A 21,494-nucleotide genomic window follows, 5' to 3' on the forward strand; every position below is an offset into this window, starting at 1 on the left:
CCAAAATAAAAGCACGTCCTCCAAACCCCACGCGAGGGCCAGCCCCGCTCCAGGTGCTCCTGCTTTCTTTTCCCGTGAAACCATCATCAATTAAAAAAAGGTTCATTTTGAAGAGGACCTATCGAAGCTTCCAGGGCTTATCTCATCCTTCCTGATATTTCTGGTGAATATTTAAGCGCCAAATGACAAATCCCTTCCTTGTAGCCACAAATAGAAAAAAGAATAAAGCTTGCCTTGCTTGCCAGGGAAGATGAGGAGCACTTTGTTACTGATAAGCGACGGCAATCACCGTTTGGGTGACTCAAACGGCAATCTATGATACCGATGACGATATTGCCCTCAGAGAAGGGCTGGTGCTTCGGTCATGGGTGATAACCAAGTTTACAAACACACACAGAGAGAATCACAGAATGAATCAGGCTGGAAGAGCCCTCTGGGATCATCGAGTCCAACCGTTGCCCTGACACCACCATGGCAACTAGACCAGGGCACTAAGTGCCATGTCCAGTCTTTCCTTAAACCCCTCCAGAGATGGTGACTCCACCACCTCCCTGGGCAGCCCCTTCCAATGGCTAATGACCCTTGCTGAGAAGAAATGCTTCCTAATGTCCAACCTGAACCTCCCCTGGCCAAGCTTGAGGCTGTGTCCTCTTGTCCTAAAGACGTTTTTAAATCCATCTGTACTGGAACCCCCCCAGCTCTGCATTGCCCTTACCCAAGCAGCTCCGTTCTGCCAACACGGGAGCCCCGTCAGAGCCAGCACCGCAGGGTGACCCGATCCACAGGATCCTCGCGGCAGCCGTCGGCGTGCAAAGTCCTCCGCGGCGCACGGTTCACAACGCACCGCTCAAACCCAGAAGTTTTTGAGGGGTTTGTCTGTTTTCCTGCTTCCTCTCTACAGAAACTTCACGTGCTCCAAACCTCACGCTCCCTTCGTCGTGCCTGTCCAGCATAAACAAACTTATTTCCTTCCATTACCTTCACAAATCACATTTTCTCCGGGTTATCCTTGCTCTCCTCTGGGTCACATCCTTCCTGAAGCGCAGGACCTACTACTCAGCAACACCGCCTGGAAGCGTCTTGCACCTCGATAACCAGTTGACCTTCTGTGCCGAGTCCAAAACCAGCCAGGGCTCCTGCCAACGAGCACGGCAGCGGGGGAGTTACGCTTTAACCCGAGCTCTCCCCCTTGCTCGCTCCGGATCTGCTACTCAACCGAGCAGGTCGCAGCCCTTTTGCTCTCCCAGCTCCTCTGTGGAGCTCGGGGAAGGTCTAGCACCGCTGCAAGGAGCCCAAAGCCAGACACCCCTACACTAAAGCTAATTAAGCCACCCCAACCACTGCCAGCTTTACTTTTCAAACTCTTTTTGAGACACTTTTGCTTCCTCGGTCCCACACACTGTGCTCAAGGTTCAAGATAAGGCTTCAAGGTCTTTGTTTTCCAAACTCCTTCCGACCTATTTAGCGCAAGGCAAACGCTCCAGCTAGGATGTTTTCCAACCAGCAAAGACATTTCTCACCATAACCCTGAACCAGAGTCCTGCCTTTAGGGACGTTCGTGCCTGATTTACACTCCCATTCTTTCCTCTAAGCAGTACTGAGTCTATAAAATATAAGAATTTCCTTGCTATTTTCAGGGGTTTTGTTACCAAGTTATGACCATGGACTGATTTTGGAGTTCAGTCCAGCAGTTTTAGTAATTTGATTACCGTATTTTCTTGTGCCTAATCCATACAAAGACAATACAGACTCCCTTGAAGAGCAGAAGGGCTTTGGGGCCAGTGGGGCTATTGCTCAGGGCTCCCCGCGCTTCCCCAAGGGACAGGCAGATGGACAGACATCAAACTGCATCCGTCACGTCCCCCAGCCCCACAGTTCTGGCCACCTACAAGATTTTGAGTGCAGCAGCTGTTTATGACCAAATTAACGCTGATTCCAGCAGCCAACTTGGAGAGGGATTTGTGGTTTGCTTTCATTCGGACACGCCGATGCCTTCGGGTCAGCCCTGTGACCAGAAGCCCATTGAGACCAGTCCTTCCAGACAGGGCAACAACACTGGTGAAGAAAGCCTGAGCCAAGGGGTGAAGAGCTGCAGCCTTCACGCGCTGCTGCCTCATCTCCATCTTCCCGTCCCCATCGCCGCTGCAGTGGCACAGTGGTGCCAGTGTGGCAAAGGACCCCAGACCTTCATACCTGCATTAGGGCAGGCACGGAACAGCCCACAGAGTCCCTGGCAGAGCTGGGAGCTGAACCCTGGGTCTGCCCTGGCTCTGTGAGTCCCTCGGGCAGCTCGGAGGCAGGTGGCCTCTACCAGATACATGTTTGCTGGTAACACTGGTATGGAGAGGCAGAGGAGGAAAAACTTGATGTAAACCGCTGAGGATTGCAGAGCAGGTCCACCACCAAGGCAGAAAACACACACTCCAAACCCTCCGTGCTCACCAGGCACAGCTCTGCCTTAGGCGAAGGCAAACACCTTCCCGGGGAGTCTGTAATAAGAAAGGCAGGCTCAGAAGGTCCACTGGGCTACCAGGAGGAGACAGCGAGGCTCCAGCAGACTCCTACAACCACCCCACGTTGCAAAACACAAGCCACAAGGAATGACGGCCGATGCCTCTGGGGAACAGCTCCTGCACGTCCAGGTTGTGGCACAGCAACAGCTTCTGCGTTCCCAGCGCACAGCTGGAACCCTACGAGTCTTCAGTCGCCTTTGCAGAGACTCTGAGCAGCTGGTAAAATCCAGCAACGCGGATTTAAATTGCCTCACTGATTTTTTTTTTGCCATTCAGGAAGCATTAAATTCAACTGCTCCACATGAAAAGAAATTCCAACTTTAACAGAGGCACCGGTTCTTTCAGCAGCCGCCAGCTGCGCCTGCGGCCAGGCAGGCTGGAGAGAGCCAGGAGCATCCCCTCCTCCCTGAACGCACAGAACGAGATGTGGGACCTCACCAACGACCCTTTCACTCCCCAGATCCACTCCTGCTGTGCTGGACGAGATGTGGGACCTCACCAACGACCACGTCACCCCCCAGATCCACTCCTGCTGTGCTGTACAAGATGTGGGACCTCACCAACGACCATGTCACCCCCCGGCTCCACCTCCTGCTGTGCTGGACGAGATGTGGGACCTCAACAATGACCACTTCACCCCCCAGATCTGCTCCTGCTGTGCTGGACGAGATGTGGGACCTCAACAATGACCACTTCACTCCCCAGATCCACTCCTGCTGTGCTGGACGAGATGTGGGACCTCAACAATGACCACTTCACTCCCCAGATCCACTCCTGCTGTGCTGGATGAGATGTGGGACCTCACCAACGACCGTTTCACTCCCTGGCTCCAGTCCTGCTGTAGTGTACGACTGGTGAACACGCAGCCAGAGGGGACGTGCCTGGGGAGGGTAAGGCTTGCAGGGTGCTTGTGTGCCCGCGCCTGGTCAGCGTTGCTGTTCTGAAAAAGCAAAACCCTCCTCTGGCAGCCGTGCGGGGCTCAGCGCGATGCATTTTCCCGGCTGCTATGGAGAGGAGCCACAGCAGCCGCCCAGCAGATGGCAACAGCCCTGCGCAAGGCGCTCAGCACCGCCTGCTCCGCTGCCCCCACGCCTCTCGCCCGCAGGAGTTCTGGCTGCCCTGCTTTGCAGATCTCAAAAGGGCCTTTCTCTGCCCTTGCTGGCCCAGGTTCCCATGGCTAACGCAGGCGTTTGTGCTGTTTATGGCGCTCCCGGCCAGCCTTCACGGAGCACAGCCTTGCACCGGCTCCAGCCCACCTAAGGTTACACATCTCCATGCCCAATCCCAGCGTATCTCTGGCAGCACACCACATTTTTGTGGCTTGCTTTCGTTTTGGGAGAGTCAGCCTTGCTCAGGTAGGCTCACCTGCCCCAGGAGTCAGGGCAGGGGGGACAGAGAGCCCTTCTCCCAGGGCAAGGCACAGCGGGCACCAAGCAAGCTGACTCCATGTTCACCTCTCCCCCTCGCAGGGCATTGCCAACCAGTCCATGTACCTCAGAACTGAGTCACGAGCTTCACAGGAGCTTGCAAGGGAGGTGAGGATAACTTCTACCTTCCAGCTAGTCACCAGCAAAGCTGCACTAGCCCAGCCTGAGGGAGAACAGGCGAGGATTCAGGCGTCTGGACAGACAGACTCCAAGCTCCCTTTATATAGCTTTTATAAAGCAGGGCAGCCAAAAGCGCTGTCATTATTTATTATTTTAGAGAGGAACCTCATGGAGTTCAACAACGGCAAGTGTAGGGTGCTGCACCTCGGGAGGAATAACCCCATGCACCGGTACAGGCTGGGGGTGACCTGCTGGAAAGCAGCTCTGCAGAGAAGGACCTGGGAGTTCTGGGGGACACCAAGTTCCCCATGAGCCATCAATGTGCCCTTGGGGCCAGGAAGGGCAATGGTGTCCTGGGGTGCGTGAGGAAGAGTGTGGGCAGCAGGTCAAGGAGGTTCTCCTGCCCCTCTACACGGCCCTGGTGAGGCCACACCGGGAGTAACGGTGTCCAGTTCTGGGTCCCCCGGTTCAGGACAGACAAGGAACCACTGGAGAGAGTCCAGCGGAGGGGTACGGAGATGGTCAGAGGGCTGGAGCATCTCTGCTGCGAGGAGAGGCTGAGGGAGCTGGGGCTGTTCAGCTGGAGAAGAGCAGACTGAGGGGGGATCTTATCAATGCTCACAGATACCTCAGGGGCGGGTGTCAAGGGGATGGGGCCAGACTCTTCTCAGTGGTGCCCAGCGACAGGACAAGGGGCAACAGGCACAAACGCACAAGCAGCCACGCGGCTGCAGGAACCCAGGCTCCTGCATTTCCAACCCCCTGTGAGCCGCTGTCTCAGCGGAGCCATGGAACCAGAAATCCTCCTTGAAAACAGTTTAACAGACAGACCTGGCAAGGTGCAACAAGAGCCAGAAGCTCCGCGCCACATCAGCAGCCACACCAGCGCCTGAGCTGAAGTATCTGACGTGACAAAGGTCCCTGCACGAAGCGTCAAAGTTCAGACCTTGCCCCCTTCAAGAGGCTTTTATGCCCTTACTGGAAGATGCAAGTGTTGGCCCTTCTCTCTGTAGAGCAAACACTCGCTGCAAGACACCAATTCTGGGGGCTCTGGGTTGCCACAGATGTTCAGCTCTCTAAAGCAGCCACCAGAAGTGGGGATGAGTCACCAAGAAGAGCAACCTTATTAACAAAGAGAAGACACTCTCATTTGGACTCCTTAAAGCACTTATTTACACTTGTTTGAACAAACATTTAGGAGAACAGCTCTCTGTCAAGGCCCCAACACTTGTAAGAGCCAAGCACTCAAGCCACTGCGACGTTGTGCTGTTTAAGGGGGGGACCAGAGCTGATACTCCAAATCCAGCAACAACGATCCCTCTCAGCACCAGCAAACGCAGCCCCTCTCCTTCAGCTCACCTTGCAAACGTCCCCCGCTGTGACACCAGAGGAGAAAAGCTAGCTGTGCTCCCTGGCCCCGTGAGGGGCTCACCCAGCCTCTGAAGCCCCCCAGTCGTGTTTCAGGGGCTGAGAGAGAAGCTGTCGTGTTGCAGAGGCTGGTTGTCTGCCCGGGGGGTCCCACGTAGTGCCAAGTTTTCGAGCTGTGTGCTCGCTGTGCACCGTCTTCCCGGGTCTGAAGTGGGGGATATTTGAGAATCCAAACTGCTTTTTGGTGGTGTGTGAGGTCTGCTCAGAGGAAAGGCAGCGCCTTCGCTTTTGGAAGGGTGCTTTTTCCCCCCTCCTCTCCTCCAGGTGAATCCAAACAAGGTGGAATATATATTGGGAACAGACATTTATTCTGTTTTTTGTCTTAGGATTACAGAATCACAGAATCACCCAGGTTGGAGGAGCCCTCTGGGGTCATCGAGTCCAACCATTGCCCTGACACCACCATGGCAACTAGACCAGGGCACTAAGTGCCATGTCCAGTCTTTTCTTAAACACATCCAGAGATGGTGACTCCACCACCTCCCTGGGCAGCCCCTTCCAATGGCTAATGACCCTTGCTGAGAAGAAATGCTTCCTAATGTCCAACCTGAACCTCCCCTGGCGAAGCTTGAGGCTGTGTCCTCTTGTCCTAGTGCTGGTTGCCTGGGAGAAGAGGCCGACTCCCACTGCGCTACAACCTCCCTTCAGGTAGTTGTAGACTGCACTAAGGTCACCTCTGAGCCTCCTCTTCTCCAGGCTGAACACCCCCAGCTCCCTCAGCCGTTCCTCCGAGGTCAGACCCTCCAGACCCTTCACCAGCTTGGTCGCCCTCCTCTGCACTCGCTCCAACACCTCAACATCTTTCTTGAAGTGCGGGGCCCAGCAATGGACACAGTACTCAAGGTGCGGCCTCACCAGTACAGAGTAGCTCTCTCCAGAGCAGCTGCCTGCTGCACCTACCAAAGGAGGGTCTGCCGGAGCCCCCCGCCAGCAGACAGCTCTGCCAGGCAGGGCAGCACGGTGCCCCGGCAAAAAACCCTCCTTTGCTGCTCCCAGCAGGTTGCTTTGTAGGACGAACCAGCTCGAGCTTCCCGAGGTACAGCACTATAGGGCATGTGGAATAAAAGGCACGTTGGGAGCTCACGGCTCAGCTAAATGAGAACAAAAATCCACACGCCCCAAGACATCAATTTATTTTTACACTTGCAGCACTGAGACGTATTTCTCGCTCATGTTCTCGTTCGCTGAACCTCTACGACATCTTTGCAGGCTGGAAATTATTTCGAATCATGTATCCAAGACAACAAGGGTAATTCTTCCCCGGCATGTTAAACGTAGGCACCAACAGAGCTCTGATCTTTAGACGGTTACCCTGAATTCAGGCTAAGGATCCACTTACACCTTTCTGAAAAGGAGATTTCAGGATTCATCACCTTTTTCCTTTGGGTCACCTTGTCGTTTCAAGGAAACGATGGCCCAGCAGCAGCAGTATTTCATCCCAGCAGGGCACACGCCCGGCGTGTTGGTATTCCTGCCCAGAATAGCTTGCAGCACTGACAGAGCTCATCTATGGTAAATTAGCCCCAAGAAAACATCCCTGCTCGGCACCTCAGAAGATTGTCCCTTGACGCAGGTCTGAGCAGCAGAAAGGCAGAGCCTTTGCCTGCACGAGCACTGCGACGCAGACTGGCACAGCCCCTAAACCGCTCTGTCCAGCCGTTAAAAACCACATTTATGACCTTGTATCAGAGGGAGAAAGAATATGAAAACCCACCTGCCCTCCTGCCCCCTTCTACCCAGCTATCACTATCTGTCAAAAAGGAAAAATCATCTGATATTCCACAGGCCCTTGAAAGCCTTCTGGGGGAGGCACACCCTAAGGCTGTGTTCATCCGAGCAGGCCGAAGGGACCAAGGGACTTGCTCAGGGTGACGGTGCAAGGCCGTTGACTCCATCAAGAACAGGAGCCCACAGAAACCCGCGCCTGGCTGGGAAATGGGATGACAGAATCACAGAATCAACCAGGTTGGAAGAGCCCTCTGGGCTCATCGAGTCCAACCATTGCCCTGACACCACCATGGCAACTAGACCATCATGTCAACTACAGGACATGATGACCTGGTTGACTGCCAAGCATAAGCAGAGTGAGAGCTTCAAGCCATCTTAAGTGATGGACCTGTGCTTCTCACTAACACGGGGAAGACCAGTTGTTCAACACCCTGTTTATCATCAGGAAACTCAAAAGAATAGCCTGTGCTATTGTCACAAGGCCAAAATAACACATTACAGACCACACAAAGCAAGGACAAATATGAAGGAGGCTGGGAGTCCCTTTGCAAGTAACAATTTGTGTGATAAAAATCCAGGCTAAAAAATCCAGGCTACCAAGGCACAAGAGTCAAAAACCTGAAGAGGTAAGTTTGGAAAAGGAAAAGCAGAAGGAAGCTCTTCAGTCCCCTCGTGGGACTCGGGAGCCAGCCAGGCCTTTGCTCTGAAGGCACCTGCAGCACCTCCTGCTCCAGGCTGGAAGGCACAGAGCAGGAATGGAGGAAGCCCAAAAGCAAAGCCCAAAAGCCCACCGACACAGACCACAGGTCACAGTAGCCACAGCCTCCTCTCTAGCTGGGAAGAGCAGATACAGGACATCACTGCAATATGCTCCTGTGCTAAGGAATACAGAGGGGAACTGAGCGATGGAGGCTGGAACTTCAACAAAGGGAAAAACCATGTCAGATCAGCAGCCTTGAGCAAGCCCAAGAACAGAGAGAAAAATCTACATTTTTGTCTTCTGCTCTGCCTTTCAATGCCCAAACAGCACTGAGTGCCACCGTCTGACTGCTCCGCCGTGCCTCTCAGGTAGGCTCCTGGTTGGTACATCTCAAAGTCAGGCTCAGGTTCTCCAGCAAACTCAAACTCCAGCATCAAGACAAACACGGCAGCATCAGGCACCCTTCCCACATTGCTGGTGTTTCACCACAAAGGATCTCCCCTCTTTCACCCAGGGCACCATGTGCTAAGACAGTGCTAGCTGTGGGTTTTTGCTTGAACACCAATTTTAACTTAAACAGCACCAAATGCTCGGTGCAGATTCTGTGGGGCAGTCACCCACAGATTAAAGGATTCGTCTTTACTACACATTAAGCATCCATGAGCCTTGTCACTGCAAATGCTCTTCTCCCCCAGCCAAACCCTCCATGCTCAAGTCTCACACTGTACCCAGTTGACACGTGGGGGAATTCACAGCGCTCATACTTGCCTCAAACGTGACAAAGTCGTCAAACTCATCAGGACAGGCCGGGGCTTCCTCCTCAGGGGTGTATCCCATATCATACAACTGGCTGTCAGGATCTGCAGAGGAAAATAAAGAGAGAGAATCACCAAAAGGAAACACACACCCCCTCAGACGAAGGACAGCTTTGGGAGACACGACATCAGAAGGTCAAGAACTTCCTCTTGCACGCACCGGTGCCTTCAGCTTTCAGAAGGAACCTCTGCTTCCAGGCATCCCACCACCACCTCGGGTGGAAGGCAACGGGGACGGCTGCTCCCTGGCAGAGGTCCTGCGAGGCCCCTCGCTGCTCCGAGGGGGCTAGCGCCTGGATTCACCCCTACCCTACAGTCTCCATTCCTTTTCCTGGTTCCTTCCCTATCTCTGTTTCCTGCATCCTCTTATTCTTCTCCCAGAAGGCTTTAATCCTGCTGTGGGCAGGGAATACATCAGATCTCTGTGTGACAGCCAACTACCATGGGAACCGCAGAGAAAGCGGGCTGCACCGAAGCTTGTATCACGCACCGCTCCTCCCGTGGCCAGCCCCATCAGGAGCCATCCTCCCAGGGGGACAGGGAAAGAGGAGGTTTTCAAGGAGATTTCTTAAAAAACAATTACTCCTCCCACCCCCAAACACCCATCTGCAGCAGAGCAGAGCAGCATTTCTCCAAGCCCTTCAACCGAGGAAAGGAGCATCAATCCCCCGTGCTCCCTCAAGCAACAGCTAATTCCTGATCCAGCACACGACCTAGATCGCAGGCTGGAAACACCAAATCAAGATCAGATGCTGCAACCCCAAAATAAACAGCAGGCTCAAAACCACACGCCTCGGAGCTGCAAACGCTGCAGCACCTGGTTTGGGGAGGGATGACTTGAGGCAGACGATGAGAGCGGAGCTACAGAGCAGGGTCTGCTCTCTGTGTCCTTCAGGCTGGTGGCTTCCCAGCAGGCTGGTGGCTCAGCCAATTCGAACAGCTCCCAGGCTCGGCTCCAGACCGAAGGGACACGTAAGCCACGTGACGCTTTGCTGCAGCCTCCTTCCAAGGGTGTATCCCTTAGACAGTCACAGCCAGGGCTCTGCTTTGGGTCCATCTCCAGCTCTCAGGAAGGGCCAGCTTTCATTAAGGGATCCGTACAGCTCGTACAAAGGGATTAGGGCACAGGACAGAGCGAGGAGTCAGGCTTGCAGCAGCACCCCTCCCACCCAAACACCCTCCCCAGTGCCTCTTTCAGCTGACCATTAAATGCAAACAGAGCCAGGGCCCCAGGAGATACCGGAGATACCTGATGGGCACCAGCAGCCCATGGGGGTGGCAGAAGCTGAGCACGTAGCACCGAGAAACAAGCCCTCCCCTAACCTGGGTCTGGCGCTCCCAGGGGTGAGACTGTAAACCCAAACCAGGAATAAGCCAAACTGCTTTTCCAGAAGCCAGCACACGATGCTGTGCTCTACAGCCAGCACCCGGCAGGGTCACGGCTTTGGCAGATGAAAGGTGCTCTTGTTCACAGTTTATGGCCTCGACCCCCCCGCTGCTCTCCCCGCTGGCGGCACCGGTGCTGCCATGAGCTGTGCTTCAGCTGCGGGGGCTCCTGCACACAACCGCGAGCAGGGCAGCGAGATGCCCGTGCAAACACTGCTGCCCCAGCATGCTGCTGAAGGCAAGGCAGCCTCGGGCCACCTCTGCTCTAACTAATGGGTTTAAGCACTGAAGTATCTTAAGACGGTATTTACCCTCTCCTCCATCACCCTGTCCCCATCTGCACGGCTCCTCCGGTGGGTCTGAGCCTCCCACCAGTTATCCCTGCCACTGTTCTGGGATCTGAGAGCCTGGCAGCAGGGAGGACCGAGGGGATGGGGACAGAGACCTGCTTGCTGCAAAGCCATGGGAGCACCTGAGAGTGGGTGTCACCAGGAGGAGCCTCTGCCTGCTTCTGGAAATACCAAACAGTGCTCCTGAAAGGCAACCCGTGTCACATCACACGCAGAGGGGACGGCCAGCCACATCTTCTGCTGACTACAGACCGCAGCACACAGGCAACGGCCACCTCCAGAGAGGTGGCTGAGATGTGCACGGGAGCATCCGAAGAGCCAACTCAGCTCTCCGGGACACAGGCTGCAGGCACAGTGCTCTGCTCCTGTGCCCGGCCAGGGCTCTGCCCTGCGGCACGTCCCACCCAGCACGAGCCCCGGTGACAGCCCTGCTCTTCACAGCCTCTGAGCACGCCCCAGCACAGCGCAAACGCTTCATCTGCAGCACATCTGAACCCTCGAGGTGACAGCAGCAAGACTCCAGCCAAGCAGCTGGGTGCTGGGCACCTGCCAGTGCTTCCAGCTGCCTGATCTCGCACCTCTGCCGGGCACGGCCAGGCCACCCAGCCAGCCTTACCGGTGCCCACGTGCTGCTGGTGGCACCCCATGGCAGCCCCGGGAACCGCAGAGCACCCCGAAGGTGGCGGAGCCAGGCACAGGCTGCTCTCTTCGGCTTATTCCCGTATCATTTCTTCTCCTCCCGCTCCAAGCAGACACACAAAAGCTCCCTGCTTTTCTACAGACACAGATATTTATTCCACTCATTTCTTCCAAAGGGAGGGTTTACAGTCAAGTGAAGGCTTTCAGTTCCCTTCAGAAGCGGGGGTATAAAGTGTATACGCACAAACAGTTCCCCAACATCAGCTGCCTCCTGGCCAGCTCTTGCCCAAACCGAGCGCTCTGGGAGCCTCCCCAGCCCTCCGGGTGTTTCTTGGTGTAGGAGCGAACACCAGACTGGTTGCTCCATCTGCCTGCCAAGCACCCAGCCCAGGGAGGGGGTCTCTGCGCAGGCAGGGTTTATTTTTACAGCAAGCTCTGCTGTAAAAAGCAAGGGAAGACCCATTTGAGAGGTCACCTGCACCCTTGCTGGTGGCATGGCCAGCAGAGGCCATGCCCAGGAGACAGCAGTCTGTGTTGTCACCTCCCCATGCTCCACATCAAACTCCACCGCAAACAAAAGCTGACTTTTTCTGCTCGATTCATTCCCTCCCCCTCTGAAATAGCCATATGGTGCTTTGTGTATAGGGAGAGTTGCCATGGAGAGCTTCCCTGCAAGCCTTCCAGCACAATAGGCTGCATCAAGCTTTCAAATTCCTGTCCAAAAGAACCAAAAAAAGCAGCCCAGGAGACCTTTGCTGCTCAACTGGCACTCCCTGCGTGAAGAGCACCATCTTCCAGGCGCAGAAAGAGGCATGTGGTGAGAGCCCGAGGGCTTTGCTAGCCCTTAACAGCACAAATACTCAAATCCTCTCCACCCTCCCCCTTGGACCTCAAAGGGACATCCCAGCTGATACCCTCCTCTCCCTCACATCCCCCTCTGCACGCCCCTCACACCATAAAGCATACTTTCACCTCTTACACCCATCCCCAATTTCACTTGCCCTCTTCCTTTCCTCCTCTTTGAGAGCCGATGTGGTCAGCACATGGAGTCACCTCCTTCCACCGCTGCTCAAACCCACAGCTTGTGCCCAGAGATGTGGACATCATCAGGGACAGCCTTTTGTCCTCACACCTCAGTCTCCAGGACAAGCTTCTCCCAGGGTTTCAGCCCTATCCATCACTCCCACTGCTAGTCCTGTGACATCCACACACAGCCAAAAATCTCAAAGCTAAAAATCAGGCTCCAAAAGACCCTCCAAGGAGCTTTACTGCCCAACGATCTTGCAAAGAGGCTATAAGCTACATGTCAGGTCTTTTTCCCAAATTAATTGCACTCATTTATTTAACTGCAATATGCGGGCAGGGTACCAGGTGCCTGGATGAAGCTTTAGTTGAACTATCGCAGCAGCACTGTTTCACCAGGGTAATGTGGCTGATGTAGAGTTTACAGAAGTAATTGTAACCAGTTCCAACCCCCTGCCACGGGCAGGGACACCTTCCACCAGACCAGGTTGCTCCAAGCCCCATCCAACCTGGCCTTGAACACTGCCAGGGAGGGGGCAGCCACAGCTTCTCTGGGCAACCTGGGCCAGGCTCTCACCACCCTCACAGCAAAGAATTTCTTCCTCAGATCTCATCTCAATCTCCCCTCTTTCAGTTTAAAACCGTCCCCCTCGTCCTGTCACTCCATGCCCCTGTAAAAAGCCCCTCTCCCGCTTTCCTGTAGCCCCTTCAGGCACTGGAAGGTGCTAGAAGGTCTCCCTGGAGCCTTCTCTTCTCCAGGCTGAACAGCCCCAGCTCTCTCAGCCTGTCTCCAGAGCAGAGGGGCTCCAGCCCTCTGAGCATCTTCGTGGCCTCCTCTGGACTCGCTCCAACAGCTCCGTGTCCTTCTTCTGTTGGTGCCCCCAGAGCTGGACGCAGCACTGCAGGGGGGGTCTCCCGAGAGCGGAGCAGAGGGGCAGAATCCCCTCCCTCGCCCTGCTGGCCACGCTGCTGGGGATGCAGCCCAGGACACGGGTGGCTTTCTGGGCTGCCCGCGCACGTTGCCGGCTCATGGTGAGCTTCTGGTCACCCATCACCCCCAAGTCCTTCTCCTCAGGGCTGCTCTCAACCCATTCTCCCTCCAGCCTGTGTTTGTGCTTGGGATTGCCCTGACCCACATGTAAGACCTTGCATCTTAAGATGCCCTCATTCCTCCCAGCATTTCAAACAACCACTGTCCAAACACTGCTATGTAAAGCTCATGACAAGGACCATCTCTGTCCGGACACATCTGCGTGCTCTCCCACTGATGGAGTATTCACTCTCGTCCTCTACGCCAACGGCAAGCCAAGGGCAACCTCTGCCCAGTATCCATCAAGCCTCTAGAGCCACTGGCCAACTCCGAGGAGCAGCACTGCCAACAGCAGAGACACAGCAGATTTCTCCTGGACGTATGGCATCCATACAGCTCGAGGACAAGCAGGACAGGTCCTGGGCTCTTCGTGGGGGTGAAGGCGTGCTGAGCCCTTGGAGCAGCCAGATGTGCACCCTTTGCCGTCCCGTTGTGCTGACAGGAGAAATCACTGCGCTTCAAAAGGGCTCGGACACGCAATAGTAACCTGGGCTTCTCAAGAAATGCAACAGAGCGTAGAGCTACAGGAACAGAAGTCCCGGGGTACAGAAAGCTCCTGAAATAGATTCTAAAAACTGCTTTCAGAAGACAGGATTTCAGTGAAAAGGCACCTTGAGTGAAGAGCTGTGGGTACAGTAGTGACACATAGGTCAGAACCAGAGCCAGTTTTATCAGCTTCATATAGGAATGACCTAGAAAAACAGAGCCTTTCAGAAGTATTTAAGTCATCTGCCAACACACACTGTACGTACTGCTGCAAGCCACAGAGCCACAAACTCGGAGTGATCCCAACAGTATGGAATATGTGCAGCTACAGACGGGAATTATCCAACGCAGGAATAAGGCTAGGAACCTGCATGGATGGCACAAAACAAAAACAGACCCAAAAAAAGGCAAGACGAAGTTATGGCTGGCTTAAGAGAGGACAACTGACACAAACCAAACTCCCTTACGGGGCATGTTGCTTGAAAACGAGGTGGTAAAAAGGACACACAGACAAGGATTAACAAAAATTACAGGCATTGAGGAGGACCTTGCATCCAGAGCAAAGAGACGGTGGGGGAAACCACTGCCCAGTGCTTCCAGAAGCAGCTCAGGGTCTTGTGCTTTCACTGAAGCTCAAGCACCCATGTGCTGTTAGTCACAGCCAAATAAAGGTAGCACCAGTCCAACCATCTGCCCTTCTCCTTTCCGTAGGTGATCCAGGAGTACGTCTATAATCTGATGCTCACAAAGCATTAGCACTGATCAGAGCTGGAAGGAGCAGCTTTCTGCTCTCTGCTTTTCCTGCAGCTCGACCTGCTGACTCCTCCAGAGAGGAGACAACGGGCCAGGAGCACTTACCAAAGACTATAATTCTACAACCAAAAATTACACAATGGAATAACAGAGTGGGAAGCTCAGGCTCCCAGGGAGGCAGCGTCAGAATTGAGGTCGCTTACACAACCCTCACCCGAGCCCCTCTCAGCTGATGTGCTTTAGCAGCCCTTTGTTTCCTGAACATCGTTGCTCACGGATTGGTACTTATCCCGTATTCCCTTTGATCCCCTTCACGCAGTGCAGCCCCTCAAGCTTTGTTTAGACATAGCACCTAACGACATAATAAAAAGAATTAACTTCGTGGTATCCAAGCACTTTGGAAGCATAAATCTGTCTGCCTTCACTTCATCTCAGAGACCAGGTGAGCATCGCTGCAGGGATGGACCAGAGTCAGGAAACCACCACCAACACGTGTGGGGTTTGGTATCGAGTTTAACATACGGATCCTCGCTCTTAATTCTCAGCGATTTGAGCTCTCTTTTCAGCGTGTGCTAGTCATCAAGACCAGCTCAAATTCCTCCAGACTTGGGTCAGCCTGGAACAAAGGTTCACTGCTGGAGGTGTGGAAAACGAGGAGCAGGCTTGTGGCCACCAGCAAGCGGTTCAGAGCCACTTCGTGACATACCAGTGGGAAAGGCCGAGCGACTGAGCCTCCAAAATAGCATGAGCTGCCCTGGCGAGGAGGCCTCCTGATGTCACAGAATCACAGAATCAACCAGGTTGGAAGAGCCCTCTGGGATCATCGAGTCCAACCATTGCCCTGACACCACCGTGTCAACTAGACCATGGCACTAAGTGCCATGTCCAGTCTTTTTTTAAACCCCTCCAGAGATGGTGACTCCACCACCTCCCATTCGCTCTAGCTTCTATTTTCAACAACTTTATCTTTCAGGAACAAGGCTGGATTTTGCAGCCAACAGCTTTACTCCCTATTCTGTGAAGAGAATGAGGCAGGACCTCTTGAAAGAGCGCGTGCAACTCTGCAAACAACAGAACATCCTCACCTAGCTTCCCAGAGCACACTCAATGTAGACTCAACCTTTGGGACATCCAGCAGCCGGTCTCTCGTCAAGCATTTGAGTACACTGAAGCAGAAGCTCTTCTAGATGCTCCACATCCAGCCTGATTTGGGCAGGAGCACACAGAAGACAAGCAACACCTCCTAGATAAGGTGGCCCCACAAGCAAAATAAAATTAAAGCGAACCCTGGCTCAGGAGCCTGGATGCACCAGAGCTTTTGACCTACCAGATAACAGGGGCAGAGACAAAGCAGTTTCTCAGCCTGGCCTCAGAGGCCACTCACAGCAGGGGCACTGGCTGGATGGCACCGTCCCACCACGAAGCATTTCAGCCTTCCACACCAGCTCCAGCTCAAAGCTCCCACATGGAGAAATCATGATAACACTTAAAACCAGTTCAATCCTCCCCAGCTCATGGCTTCCCATCCTGTGCCTGAGAAATGCTTGCAACGTGCTTACCTTCAGGCTTAGCTAAGTATCGTTATCAACACAGTGAGGGGTGAGTCCAGGCACAGCTCGCCTGCAGAAGAACCCATGGCCTGGATGCAGGCATTAAGAGAAGCCCTTTCAACACCTACAGCACTTGCAAACCATAACACGCAGACATTAGTATTTGTCATTCAGCATTTGCAGGTCTTACTTGCCATTTCTGTCCCCCCACTAGCCATACGACAAGGTGAAGACAACTAATGCTGACACTAAAAGCCTTTTCAAAGCCATCACCGAGCCCTGCTAAGTGATGTGGATCAGAACCGCCCACCTGCCTTTGGGAAGTGATTGTCCCTTGTACTGGGCACTGGTGAGGCCGCTCCTTGAATCCTGTGTCCAGTTCTGGGCCCCACACTTCAAGAAAGATGTTGAGGTGTTGGAGCGAGTCCAGAGGAGGGCGCCCAAGCTGGTGAAGGGTCTGGAGGGTCTGACCTCAGAGGAACGGCTGAGGCAGCTGGGGGTGTTTAGCCTGGAGAAGAGGAGGCTCAGAGGTGACCTTAGTGCAGTCTACAACTACCTGAAGGGAGGTTGTAGCGCAGTGGGAGTCGGCCTCTTCTCCCAGGCAACCAGCAACAGGACAAGAGGACACAGCCTCAAGCTTGGCCAGGGGAGGTTCAGGTTGGACATCAGGAAGCATTTCTTCTCAGCAAGGGTCATTAGCCATTGGAAGGGGCTGCCCAGGGAGGTGGTGGAGTCACCATCTCTGGAGGGGTTTAAGAAAAGCCTGGACATGGCACTTAGTGCCCTGGTCTAGTTGCCATGGTGGTGTCAGGGCAACGGTTGGACTCGATGATCCCAGAGGGCTCTTCCAACCTGATTGATTCTGTGATTCTGTGATCTACAGGTGTACAGCAAGGCTGGCCAACAACTGTACAGACACCTTCTCCAGCCAAGGTACGCTGCAAAAACATTAGTAAAAACTAAATACAGTCATTTATAAAGTGGGCAAGTCTGAGATCAGAGGCTAGGTCCTGACCAGAGCTCAGCCTGAGTTTGGGGGGGAAACTGGGGAAAGAAAATACATAAGAGAAGAGATGACATTAAGCTATACCTGCACAGAGAATTCTTCCCAATGTGGCATTTCACAGTCCTGAGCCCTCTCTCAGAAGTGATGGCTGTTGCTCAAAAACGTCCTGGCTGTTACAGCGAGTGTCAAGCAGCCGGTCTGCCCTCCTGCTTGGAGTCCCTGTCCTCCGAAGTTCCTTCAAAGCTACACAGACCAACACCAAAATGCTCCTGAAAGCTCACGTGATTGAATACCCTTCCCTGTTTCTCCCCTAACTCTCAACATTGCCAAAAAACCCTTCTAAAATGAGCCAAACCATGTCCCACGCAGCACCGAAGGAGAGGGGAGCTGTACTTTTTAAAGCGCTTTTGCTCTAACCAGCATCTGTAAAAGAAACATCGCCTTGTTGGAGCGAGTCCAGAGGTGGCCACAAAGATGCTCAGAGGGCTGGAGCCCCTCTGCTCTGGAGACAGGCTGAGAGAGCTGGGGCTGTTCAGCCTGGAGAAGAGAAGGCTGCGGGGAGACCTTCTAGCACCTTCCAGCACCTGAAGGGGCTACAGGAAAGCGAGGGAGGAACTTCTTGCAAGGGCATGGGGTGACAGGATGAGGGAGAACGGTTTTAAACTGAAAGAGGGGAGATTGAGATGAGATACGAGGAAGCAATTCTTTGCTGTGAGGGTGGTGAGACCCTGGCCCAGGTTGCCCAGAGAAGCTGTGGCTGCCCCCTCCCTGGCAGTGTTCAAGGCCAGGCTGGATGGGGCTTGGAGCAACCTGGTCTGGTGGAAGGTGTCCCTGCCCATAGCAGGGGGGGTGGAACGGGATGAGCTTTAAGGTCCTTCCAACCCAAACCAGTCTGTGATTCTGTGATTCTATGCAGTGAGCCGTGGTTAGTCAGAACACCAAGGAAAGGTTTCTCTTGACGCAGGGGATGCCCATCGGAGCCAGCCCGCCTGCTGCTCGCCCATCACAGCCCAGCCCAGCACCTCTGCAATTAGGAGCAATTTCCCAGCAAAGCCACATCACCCGCAGCCTCTCCTGTCTAAGAGCGAGACCAGGAAACGCTCAGGAGAAACAAGCTTTTGCCACATCAATCTGTCAAGGCGTCGCACGGGTACACTCACCGCACAGTCACAAGCCTCCAGGCCATGACAGAGCCAAGCAGGGCTCGGAGGAGCAGAAGTAGTAGGTGAGTAATTATCCCTTCATTAGTAACACCAGATTGACTGGATTCCTAACGAGAAGTGGTCTGACAGCTCCGGCTTGCCTGCTGGTGCCGAGGCAGGACAACGGGCTGCTTTCCTTTACCTAAGCTCGGGAAGCCAACCCTACCTGATCTCTGGCCGGACATTTCTGGGGAGGATGAAGGAGACATTCCCCAGCTCCCTGGGTCAAACCAAGCATTAATAATCCCTCACTCCAGAGCTAACATCCAAACCTGAGAAATCCAAACAGGCAGGACCGAAACCGCCACCACCCACCACCACCCATCGGGAGCCACCAGCCCAGCCCAGCCTCCTCCCACGCCCTCCCCAAACCGCAGGCTAGCCCAGTCTCCCCAAAGCATTAGCAGCAACAGATGTGGAACAAAACAACATACACCCGACGCAGAAAATAAAACAGATGATGGAGAACCACTGAGACAGCAGATGGATGATGAGAAATGTCTATTTTCTAACAGAAGTTGCCTTTGTTTTCTTTTTAGTCATCACCTCCGTGGAAGAGAGGGTGCTAAGAATCGCTCCAAGGCTCTAATAAAACACTGCTCTCTATTTTTATATTGACCATCTCCCCAAGAAAACAAGCAGTGCCTGCAGTGTTTTTTCTTCTCCTTTGCCAGAGAAATTAGCTTTCTTTTGGGTGTCAAACTTAGACCTTCCATTTGCAACTTAAACTCCTCCCAGCTTGCCTTTATCAGGCTTGGCTTATTGTCTGAGGGTCTAAGCAGCCACCACAAGTTTCCTTTACTTCAGCAGGACACATGGAAGTCCCTCCACTCAGCAATTTGATGTGATTTGCAAGAGATCTGGCTACACAGGAATGCTTTCCCCTCCCAAGGAACCATGTACACATGGTGGTGCTTTGGGCTTTTAACCACACGGTAAGCGAGGGGCAGCGCTGCAGCGCTACGAGCTCGACTTCCCTCGGACCACGTGTGTATTTTGGACCTGCAGCCTGTTACACTCAACGACGGTGACCAGATACAGCACGATTTCTCTGGCATATGCTTCAAAATATTCACAAAGAATTCTCAAAATGGGAGCGATGCTCGTGCCAATCCCCCATTCCCCAGGACCCCGAGGGCTGCTGAGCCTTAGCGGCAGTTTGAGGGCAGCACGTTTGGGTGATTTCCCCACCGTCCTCACCCCAGAGCCGCGAGGAGGCCGACGGACACAGTTTCTCCAACACTTCTGCGCTTCTCCTGAAAGTAGGTCAATGCAGCACGTCATCTGCCAGGCTGGTTTTGGGAAGCCTCGCTCCCCGCTCCGGCACGGCGCACACCGAGCCGGCCAGCCTCAGCCCTGACACAACCCTTCACCCAGCTGCCAAGTCACAAAAACCGAATAAAACTAATTCTCTACATAAACTAAAAGAGAAATGCAAAGCACAGAAAGCCACGAGCGAGCCAGAAGCGCTCCCCTCCCCGCCACCATCTGAATCCTTTCCCTAGCATATTACAGCAGAAATAAATAGTGACTTAAAAGAGCTCGAGGGCGATGGGGGCTGCACGGTTCTGCTCACCGCTGCTCCAGAGCTCGGCAGCGGGACAGGTTTCACAGCCGAGGAGCATCTCCCCACCTCCCCAGCCACTGCTCCTGCTTTGGAGGGGAACAAGCAGTCGCTCCCACTCATCCAAATCTCCCTGCTGACGTTAACACAGGGAAAGTTTGCGGCCAGAGTTAACCTTGCCGAATCCTGGCAGCTGCACGGCTGGAGATAAATAGCTTTGCAGGTGGTGTTTTTGGTTCCTTCAAGAAGTAAATATCCCTCCTCCCAGTTGAGCCAGTTTGGAGTTATCCTTTCCAGCGTGAAAGCATTCCAAAACAGAGGATAAGCGCGTGCATCAGGAGTGCCATGCGCTCACCTCCCATCTCCGCTGCTCTTGCAGAGGTAGCAAAGCCACTCCCTGCCCCAGGAGCCGAGGAGCATCCTCGCAGCCTGCAGCTCGCTCAGCCACGGCCGGGGTACGAGCAGCTGTTAAAAACAAGCGTGGAGAATAAAGCTACATTTGCAAAGGTAGGTGTCCAAGTGGGACGGCTGTCCCCTTGTTCCAGGAGGTGTGATGAAGGATTTGACACCAGGCACCCGAGGAGGCAGTCCCTTTGAGGCTGGGCTAGCAGCTGCCCACGCTGTGCAGCGTTTTGGGGCTCCTGGGAGCAGCAGACCAACTTTTCCTCTCCAAAGCCATAGCGTGATGTGGGCTGGAGGGAGAGAGCAAACACCCCAGTGCCTCCTGCCCTGAGGCTTTCTCCTGTGTCCTCCCCTCACCTGGGAGCAGCCTCTAGGGATGCAAGTTGGGCTGGACTCATGGCTGCTCGGTTCTTCATCCACCTGTGCCTTCATGCGGAGGACCGCCGTCCCACCCCTACCCCCTCGTGCCCTGAGCACCAGCCTCTCACAGGAGAGTGCCTCTGTGCCCCCATACACCGACCCTCTCCTGTTAGAGATGCCTTTGCAGGAGAGGGACGGAGAGAGACCTCAGGCTGGTGTGGCCACAGGATCCCACCAAAGCAGCTCGCCTCCATCAGACTAGTGCGCACACTCCTGATTCTTCAGCCCCTGCGAAGTTACACAGACTCAAGACAACCCTCACACACCCTCATGGGCAGGCCCAGTGGTTTCCAACACAAGTCTAAGTTCCACTATTTCAAGAAAAAAAAACCCAAGTTCAATACATCCAAGACAGGCTTGGCTGCTTCTGTCCTTAGCAGAAGGGGTCACAGACCACAAGCACGTGGACTCCAACCTTAACAAGCACACTCATGGTGCTGCGAGCATCCCTCTGCACTGCAGGGATGAGGAGAACTGATCTACAAAGGACAGCACTACAAAGAACAGCGGGGGGATTTTTTTTTTGAAGTATACATATAAATTTTATAATGACATTTAAGTCTTCACTCCTTTCAGGCACAGAATTAACACTCATCTTCATCAACTCCTCATCCCAACAAGCAGTACATATAGTACATAACATATACATGCCAGAGCCGAGCAAGATGCAATGCAAAAAAATGCAGAAGACATAATGAGAGCAATTTTGATTTTATTCTTGCTCATGAATCAATCTTGATTTCCCATTCACGGCAGCTGTACACAAAGAGGCATCTGTCCTACCTTCAGCCATCAAATGAGCTGTCTCCCTAATCGGTGATGGTTTAGCCAGGGTTGGGAACAGGCAGGATCAGCGGGGAAGTCTTCACTGCAGCAATGCTGCATGAATAAA

General features: G+C 53.8%; 1 protein-coding gene across 3 annotated transcripts in view; it reads right to left on the minus strand.

The window, feature by feature from the left end:
• RAB11FIP3 (RAB11 family interacting protein 3) overlaps positions 1–21,494 on the minus strand; it is a 79,600-nt gene that overhangs the window by 31,468 nt on the left and 26,638 nt on the right. For all 3 annotated transcript variants that reach the window (XM_068420209.1, XM_068420210.1, XM_068420207.1), the window contains one exon: positions 8,685–8,776. In XM_068420209.1, coding sequence (XP_068276310.1) covers positions 8,685–8,753 — 69 coding nt within the window. In that variant the 5' untranslated portion in view covers positions 8,754–8,776. The remainder of the gene's footprint in view (positions 1–8,684; positions 8,777–21,494) is intronic.

This window comes from Nyctibius grandis, chromosome 30 (genome assembly GCF_013368605.1).
Source record: "Nyctibius grandis isolate bNycGra1 chromosome 30, bNycGra1.pri, whole genome shotgun sequence".
NCBI lineage: Eukaryota > Metazoa > Chordata > Aves > Nyctibiiformes > Nyctibiidae > Nyctibius > Nyctibius grandis.